The sequence below is a fragment of the Oratosquilla oratoria genome, chromosome 10, assembly GCF_046742065.1.
Source record: "Oratosquilla oratoria isolate Oo_2021 chromosome 10, ASM4674206v1, whole genome shotgun sequence".
Classification (NCBI taxonomy): domain Eukaryota; kingdom Metazoa; phylum Arthropoda; class Malacostraca; order Stomatopoda; family Squillidae; genus Oratosquilla; species Oratosquilla oratoria.
The window spans coordinates 46986645-46996644 of NC_134786.1; the positions used below are offsets into that span (position 1 = coordinate 46986645).

The following is a 10000-nucleotide window of genomic DNA, read 5'->3' on the forward strand; positions in this document are numbered from 1 at the left end:
TGGTGGTGGTGGTGGTGGTGGTGGTGGTGGTAGTGGTGGTCTTGGTGGTTGTAGTGGAGATGATGGCGATAGAGGAGTCACTGTTGGCGATGTAGGTGGTGGATGTGGTGGAGGTGGAGGCGATAGGGGCAACTGAGTTGACGCTGTGAGGGAGGGAGGAAGGGAGGGAAGGGAAGGGGAGAGAGAGAGGAAGGAGATGATGTTGCAGGGCGGAAAACCAGAATAGGGATTTCCACGTTTCGACTGGAGAAGTCCCACAGCAACTTCCCTTGTCACCACTTGCGTGAACGTATAATTATTCCCATGGGAGCGGTGGGCAGGAAGTCCGCTGGAAAAGCCTCAGACATTATTTTCTCCTCATGTTGAAGTTGATAAGAAGGAAAAGGAAGAAACTCCTATTATGAAATCACTGAAGTAATGGAAACGAAATACTTTGATTTTTTTGTTTTTTCTTTTAGAAATTTCTGAAACGCAAGGAGACCCTCTTTTTTGTGTTGCTGTCATGGTGGTGGTAGTAGGGGGCTAAGTATACTGCCGCCGTTTTTCCGTTCGTGTCATGAAAGAAAACGGGTTGGGGCGAGGGGACTGATCTTTTTTTTTAACTACCACCCACCTATCTGGGACTTGATCCCTTGACTTTGCACAGTCAAGGGTTCGAATCCCAGTGGTAGATGTGCTCCAATTGTCAAAACTTCACACACTTTTTGGATGGCTCTCCTGAATAAAGTGCTCGGGGAAACAAATCTGTGTACCGCACTGCGTGAGTTGATATCGGGGAATGTAGAGGATAAGTTCCGAAACGTTTCTTTTAAATCTCCGTCTTAGCGTGATCGGTAGCATCCTTGTCTTGTGACGGCATACTGTACAGTCAAGGGTTCAGGTCCCACTCACAAAATTGTTTAATCCAATTGGCAAAACTTAATACATACAAGTAAATGCACCCTGTTATGGTACATGTAGTTTCTCACTCTCTTCTTAGTACATGGGCCCCAAGTTTGACTAACAAAGGGATATAGAAAAAAAAATAGACTGTTGGCATAACAGTGATGTCTTAAAGACTGTACAAGTGGTTGGGCTGTTGCTTTGTATTATGTGGTCTACCAGTCGACAACTTGTGACATGTCTTTCTCCCTCCGTAGGCGGTCGATATAACATTACTATATGACGTCTTGAAGACTGCAGATAGGGATACTACCTAATAGTTAAAAAACTAACGTTTCTTTCTTCCTCTCCCTGACAGGCTCTGTGGAGAAGCTTCCAGTAACACCTTCCAAGTTCAGAACCACCCGATCTCCAGAAAGAGTCAAGAAGAACAACAGTAGCACCATGCGTATGCTTCCTGCGCGGAAGCGCATCGCGCTGGTGGCCCATGACAAGAGGAAGGGCAAACTCCTCCAGTGGACCCAGAAGTGGCGCGAGGTTCTACAGGGCCACGACCTCTTGGGCACGGGTACCACGTCCATGTGGCTCCGGGACCAGGTGGGCCTGGAGGTGGAGGGTCTGCTGAGCGGACCCTTCGGAGGTGACCAACAGATCGGGGCCCGCATCGCCGAGCAGCGCCTCGACATGCTTGTCTTCTTCTGGGACCCCTTCGACGTCATGCCCCACGACTCGGACGTCAAGGCCCTACTCAGGATCGCCACGCTCTACGACGTCCCCATCGCCAACAACCCCATCACTGCGGACTTCCTCATCACTTCTCCTCTCATGGACCAAAAAGTCCTTTGTCACCTTCCAGACACTAAGGAGTGGCTGGCCAGCAGGAAACCTACAAGTTCCAATAAACACAACCCTCAGGGTTGAAAAATCCCAAACAGAAATTGATAAGAACTACAAGATGATACTCTATAACCCCCAAAAGAATAGATCTAGCATAGCACTTTGTACAATATATGAGTTGATTGATAAATGATTGTTCTAAGTTGATTGACTGGGAACTTACAAACCGCGGTAACCAGCACATCCGTAGATTTCACTGGAAGAAATGCTGGATTGTGTGTTAATGAGTACAGGTCTGCTTTCGTCACAGACTAGCAGGAGGAAGAGGAGGAGTTGGGGGAGGATGAAGAGGGGAGCAGTCACCGGTTGTAAACAAATAGTGGGGGATGGCTGAAGCTGACAGAGAGATCTTGAGCCCAGTTTAGAGACCGCGTGCCATCCCTTAACAACTGCAACTCCGGATGTAGCCAAAGGGTTTGAGAGATTCTTAAGATTGGTAGTGGGGAGACGCTCCTCTCCCATCCCCATCTCGCAAGACCATCATTAACAGGTCTTCTTAAACCCCTTCCCTTCGTTTAAAACTTAGGCCTTTTGTTCTACCTACCCCCCAGGCGATTTTATTCACCCAAGGGAACTCATCACATTTCGTATCTCTATTATTAACAAATACCAAACCCATTTCAATAAGATCAAAGCTTCATGACTAAAAATTATTAACTATATACTCTATATGTAGAAAGAAAAACATACATATATTACACCAGCCAATATCAACTTCTTAGAGTAGCCAATGAATATTGATAGATATGTTATATAGTTAAACTCGTTTTACGGGCCATGATGCATTGATTTGTGTTTGTTTTAGATTATTTGCTGGAACTTGTTTATTTCATCTAATAGATGCTGCAAAAGTCATTACTTATCTTTATCTGAAGTTGGTCGATTGTGATGATTGATTGCACGTGTTTCAAGGCGTAGCGATAGAACAAACGTATACAGGGGAATGAAAATCAAATATGCATGCTTATGCATACATATGTGTGTATATACTCATACAAGCACATGCTTGAATGCGCTTCTGTACGCACGCACTCACACGTATATGCACATGCATGCATGCATAAATACGCATAAAATTCACATGCACACACACGTGTATATATGTAAATGTATGTATACATATTATGTACATGTGTGTATGTGTATGCACATCTATACAGTATGTACAGTATGTATATGTATATGCACCTTATATAATGTGTGTGCTTGTGTGTTCAGAGGCATGCACACAATCATGCCTGTCCGCCTGTGTAATATGCATGATTTAGGAAACTCAAACCTAGTCTTGATTCTTGACTCTTTAATCTTGAGTTTTTAGTCTTAAGTCTTAAGTCTTGAATCGTGACGGCCTATGTCTCGAATTCCTCCTCGACTCTCTCACCGTCACCTTCGGCAGGAGCTCTTGGGAAATCGACAGAAGTGATCGAGCTTTATAGTAAGACGTCGTCGTCACACATCAGGAGACCCCACCCCCTCTCCCTTCCGGCCCCCCTCCCCATCCCTCCCTTACCCGCGCCCCCCTGTGGAGGGTCTCGTAACGTCTTTGGTCGTCACAGGGAAGGAGACAGAGATCTACTGCAGTAGTTCACATGTAAGATACATTCATGTCTCCACACTGTCTTCAACTTGAGAATGAAGATTCTAGAGAGAAGAAATGGTAGATGTAATTGTAATTCTACATCCGGGTCTGGTACACCTCAGTCTGGTACCCGAAAGTTAACACCGGAAATACTTATTTGGTGTGTGTGTGTGTGTGTGTGTGTGTGTGTGTGTGTGTGTGTGTGTGTGTGTGTGTGTGTGTGTGTGTGTGTGTGTGTGTGTGTGTGTGTGTGTGTGCGTGTGTGTGTGCGTGTATATATATATATATACATATATACAATATGTATCTGAGTATGTATGTATATACAGTATGTATCTTGGTATGTACATATGTATGTAATGTATGTGAGTGTATGTACGTATTTGTGTATTTATGTATGTATATATGTATGTACATGTTTATCGCGAGCCAGATCACAGATAAGTTTCTCTCCTTCGATGATATTACTAACCCCTTCAACACGGTAACGTACTTTAAATACAATATACAAATTGTGTTACCGATCTGAAGAAGTGAAGTGTGACAGAATGCTTATGTGGTGCTTCCATATTAGTGTTATCACGAAGATGTTGACAAAATAACAAAAATTGTAGCCTTAGTCAAAGACATAACAAGCTGAAGAGAATTTGGATTTTCAAAAAGAAGAAATTATACATTTATTCTTTAGGGAATTTTGCGAAAGCTTCCTCCCTTGATTAGGTCAAGGTTAGGTCAAGGTTAGGTCACCTCAGGTGAGGTGACCTGAACTCGAATAAGGTGATGTGACCTTGCTTGCGTTATTTGTAAACATTGGATCAGGTCACTCGATGACGTCATCTGGTGTGACACGCCAAGAATTAGATCCTTGGTATATGTACTAGCCTTAATACCTATAGTATTCTTTGTACCCTTTAGCCTTTGAAGTCTTTGAACCCTTAGTTACCTCAGTACCCAAAATAACCTTGGTATCCTTAGTACCCTTAGTACCTTTACACTTGATACCCATCTTTGCCCTTAGTATTCTTAATAGATACTCTTAGAATTCTAAATACCTTTAAACTTAGTGTTCTTAATACCCTTAATACTTTTACTTTTGGTATAATTAACATTACTTCACAATCCTTTGTTTGTGTTTTGGTGCATCCTAAGAGGTCTGTCAGCCTCCCGCCTAAACCTCTTCCACCTACAGTGATTTCTGGTGACTGGGTTTTCTCGATAATATTCTCTTATTCTTGATTATGAAATCGAATCACATAAACAGTAATAAACAATTACATACATACAAACATACATACATATACAAAGGCTTTTTCCCCCTTATAAAGGAGGTAGCCTAATAGGAAAAGGCATAAAATCATTCCCACCCATTCCATCTCTGAATACACTCCACACCCCTCCACCCTCCCTCTAATCTTAGCACCTCCTGAATTCAATATTATTTTTGTTGGTTCAAGACAAAAATTGGTGTAATTTTGTTTTATTCTAGACATGTTTTAAGGTCAGTGTTAGGCCCAGTTCACACTAGAGGTTTGAACCGCGCGAAAACCGCGGCGGTACTGCAAAGTAGAGGAAAACTCCTCGGTTGTATGTGAACACCTCCAATGACTTGCATCTCAATTGAACTGCCGCGGTTCAATCCGCAGCCGTTGAAACAGCTAGTGTGAACAGGGCCTTATAGGAATGTACAGTCACGAGCAAAAGTTTTGACTCTTCCAAGGTTTCATTATACAAAATTAGAATACTTAGTCTGACAATTTTTTTTTCTTATTCAAGGAAATTACCTAAATGTAAGATAAATAGTACATAGGAAAATACATTGCGTACTCGACAAAAAAAAAAAAAAAAAAAAAAGTGATGTTATGAGAATTGTAAGGTGGATCAAAACTTTTGCTCGCGACTGTACAAAGGAGTTTTATGTATGTTTATTCTGTTCTTTGGTGTGAACGTTTTATTCTTTATTCGTGTATGAGCGAATGTGTGGTTGGTAATGGATAGCAGATTTGCAAGAATTGTGGCTGTGATATATATTTCTTATTAAAAAATTTAACTGATTTGTGTATTCATTGGTGTTTTTGTCTGTTTATTAGTTTGTTTGGTTGCTTATTTGTTTGTTTTCCTGTTTGCATACTAGTATTTTGTTTCTCTAATTTTTTTGTGTATTTGTTTTTCTTTCAACTTATTTATTTACTTATTTATTCATATATTTCTATTCTATTTTATATGATGGTTTACAAATCTTGAATTTTGTTAAGATACGATCTTCATCATTTCCACTTTCTCAAAGATCTTATTCCACCAAGTAGCATTGTTTTCTTATAAAATCCATTAAGTAAAATTGATCAGGACGCTCACTGGCCGAGTCGGTTAGAGCGTTGTTACTTGCATCGAAAGTCGAGGGAATGGTGGTTCGAGCCCTGCCACCGGTGAAGATGAACTAAGTGTGCAGTTAATTAAATTACACGCTATTAAGTCCTCCGTAAGGGCCACCGTCCTAGCCTATAGATAATGAGTTTGTGACGTCATAAAAAAAGCAGTTATACGTATTCGTTATGACACTTACTTATTATCTACATTATTTGCACTTATTATCTACACTTTATCTTGTACTACACTACTACTATCTACATTAGATAGTGTACTACACTACTATTATCTACACTATCTACACTCATCTATTATATGTCGTTATATCACTTGTGTTAGGTTGTATTTTGTTATGTAACACATTGACCATACTCATTCTATATCTATCACAAGTGTTGTCAATTTCGCATATATGCTACAGCTACAATATTCGTTCTACATAGTGCACATCTCATTTTCTTTTGATTAAGAATATTTTGCTTACCTGTTTTATGTTTGTTATACATGTGTATATCCTACTCTTGTTTTCCATTGATTAAGAATTTTTTGTATATTATTTATTTCATACATGTTACACATCTATTGTATATGTCCGTCCTGTTATACGTTATAAAGATTTTTTCTGTATTCCAAATATGTTATACAGATTCTTGATAATATACATCTGTAATATTTGATAGTGTTTTAATTCAACCAGATTATTAAGAATATGATCCAAGTATTGTATTATACCTTAATGTAGTTTATATACAATATGTGATGATATATTTTCACTAACATATGCATAGTTTCTCTATAGTTGAAGGTCTTCCCCACAGCTGAATAAAGTCATCTGGCTTTAAAACATTATCACATTCGGCTATTTTTCATCCGACTGTTGGAGCAGATTTGCAGCCCACAGCCTTCGGGAAGGAATCTGATTATATGCTTGAGGAAAATAATTTTCCTCAAGCATATCAAATGACAGTCTATGTAAAAAAAATTAGAAAACAAAACAGTTTGCCGTAGTGATTTTACGGCCGAAAAAATTCTGGAGGTGGGGCGGGGTACCGCCGATTAATTGGAGGTTGGAGTTAAAATAGCCCAGCGTGATAGCCCTTTAATTTTGTTATTGTAGTGAAAGACTTCTGGTAATATTTCTTTAAATTTCAATACAAGAATCTTTCACCGGTTGAACGAGGTTTTCTAAGAATAGAATAACAAATGAACAAACGAAAAATAAATCAATAAGTAAACAGATAAAGAATATACAAATAAATGGAAAATAAGTAACTAAATAGATAACAAGATCTCACTAGGTAACATGAATTAATCAATTATGACCGTAGAAAATATAAATAAGTAGATATATGTAAATAAGCAAGTAGATAAATATATAATGAAATGTAAGGAACAAAAAGACAGATTAAACAAAGGAGTACGCTACAGCGAAGTATTTCCTTTATATTACAAGCGTATTAAGTATTCGTACTTCATTTGTTGTGTGTGTGCGTGATTGTGTGAGATATCAGAAGCTTTTTCTTATAGATGGATTTAACTTAGTTTTAATTCTAATCTTTTTTGTTAAGCTTCTTGTTTTTTTTATCTTTAACCTATCTTTGTCATCTAGTTGTTGTTGTTTTTTTGCAATGCAGGGAACTATATACACAAATCATGAATACAATTATTATATAGATTTCACTGTTAAAGACCTGCTGTATCATATTACTGATAGTTGTCATCAACTTGTATGTGATATCAATCAACAACTATATGTACAATTGTTTTAGAATTCACTTTTGATAGTATCAGTATTATTAAAGGAGATATATGCCTCTGCATACACAAACACACACAGACACACACACACACACACACACACACACACACACACACACACACACACACACACACACACACATATATATATATATATATATATATAAATATATATATATATACCGTATATATATGTATATATATATATATATAAATATATATATATATATATATATATGTATAATTATTAGAAATTAGTTATTTGTATTTGTCTGGGTTTTGTATGTCGGGATAAAAATAAAATCGAGCTTGTATTTAAGATTTTTACTAACCTCACCACCAACACAACACTGTCACTACTAATATTACCAATAGTGCTACCACTAATAACACTGTCAGCTTTACCAGCATTGTCAAAAGTCAAATGTCTTTTTTTTTTTTTTTTTTTTTTTTTTTTTTTTGTCATGGAAGACCCTGAATACTCACGCATCTCTTACCAAACTAATTAACGCAATATCAACCGCGATAATCAATTATTCCCTGGGCCGGTAACAAACTTCTGAATATTGTCTTAATTCATGATAATCCTGTATTTCAAACAAGATTCGGTGGATATTCATAATTCCATCTTAGAAAAGAATAATTTTCTTTTATTAATATATTATTATTATTATTATTATCATCATTATCATATATTATTATCATTATTATTATTTGGATAGGAGGTAAAAGGAACACTGGCTGAGGGAAATATTTTTATTCCTGACTAGTTTCGCCTGAGTGGCTTCTTCAGAGAAATAGAGTTTGAAGTCAAGTTGGTCAATATATATATGACATAACAGAGGAACGTGGTAATGTCAAGTTGGTCCCCCACTCGACGTCATTTGTTATGTCATATATATATTGACCAACTTGACTAAAATCTATTCCTCTGAAGAAGCCACTCAGGCAAAACTACTCAGGAATAAAAGTGTTTCCCTCAGCCCGTGTTCCCTTTACCTCCTATCCACATTCGTCACAATGTATACACATTATTATTATTATTATTATTATTATTATTATTATTATTATTATTATTATTATTATTATTATTATTATTATTATTATTATTATTATTATTATCATTATCATTATCATTATCATTATCATTATCATTATCATTATCATTATCATTATCATTATCATTATCATTATTATTATTATTATTATCATTATCATTATCATTATCGTTATAATCGTGATCATCATCGTGATCATCATCGTGATCATCATCGTGATCATCATCGTGATCATCATCGTGATCATCATCGTGATCATCATCGTGATCATCATCGTGATCATCATCGTGATCATCATCATCATCATCATCATCATCATCATCATCATCATCATCATCATCATCATCATCATCATCATCATCATCATCATCATCATCAATCCTTTTGTGAATGAAAAAGTGTAATGAGAAATAGACATTTGGGAATGGATGGTAAGAATGTATGAAGGAGTGATTGTGCCGACAGCATTGTATGGGGCAGAACATAAGAGAGGAAGAGAGGAGATTAAATGTGTTTGAGAGGAAATGGCTGAGAAGTATGGTAAGGGTTACTAGGTTGGATACAGTGAGAGACGAGGTGAGGAAGAAAGCGGCATTGGAAAGGGAGTTGGGAGATAGGGTTGATGAAAGAGTCTTGGGATGTTTTGGACACATGGAAAATATGAGCGAAGAAAGATTAGTAAAAGAAGTATGGAAGGCAGAGGTGGAAGAGTGAAGATGAGGGGTCGACCAAGGTTGAGATGGATGGATGAGGTAAAAGAGGCATTGGGAAAGAAGAGGATGTTTGTTGAAGAAGGAAGGGAGAAGATAGAAGATATGGGTGAGTGGAGAATGGTTGTGTATGGATGACGCTGTGATGCATTGAAGGGAGTAGGTGAGGGATAGAGTGTGAGGGAGTAAGGGTGAGTAATATTTTGACGCAGTCCGAAGGGATTTCTTCCCGTTTTTTTTTTTTTTTTTCTTTTCTTTTTTCTCCATGAGGGGATGGAGAAGGGGGTCGCCAATTAAATGAAGCAGCATTGCTGTAGATGTGTTGTGTCTCGCTACATTGCTTCTGACCCAGGGCAGAGGGGAAGATGCAGGGATGACCTGTCATCCAAGAGGAGCCATAATAAGAGGGAGTGGAGCATGTGGGGATGGAATGGGTGGGAGTGGATTTTATGTTGTTGTTTTTTTTTCTGCTATCCTTGCAAAGAGGAAAAGCTATTGTTATATGTATGCATGTATGTATTATATATATATATATATATATATATATAATATATATATATATACATATATATATATATATATATATATATATATATATATATATATATATATATTTAAGGAAAGGTCTTATTTATGCTTTACTTTCTTTAATGGGTCTCGAGCACGATCCTAGTCGTTTCACCGCTCTTTTTCAGTGTAAACACTAAATACAATTGAATTAAAAAATCTTGTATTTGCCCTCATATATTTGA

The 10000-nt window shown here is 37.4% G+C and overlaps 1 protein-coding gene across 1 annotated transcript in view; it reads left to right on the forward strand.

Annotated features, from left to right (window-relative positions):
• Nucleotides 1–6394, forward strand: part of LOC143029195 (methylglyoxal synthase-like) — a 20602-nt gene extending 14208 nt beyond the window's left edge. Inside the window, exon 2 of the mRNA XM_076191748.1 lies at nt 1241–6394. Within this exon, the coding sequence (XP_076047863.1) occupies nt 1241–1803 (563 nt within the window). The 3' untranslated portion in view covers nt 1804–6394. The remainder of the gene's footprint in view (nt 1–1240) is intronic.
• The last annotated feature ends 3606 nt before the right edge of the window (nt 6395–10000 follow it).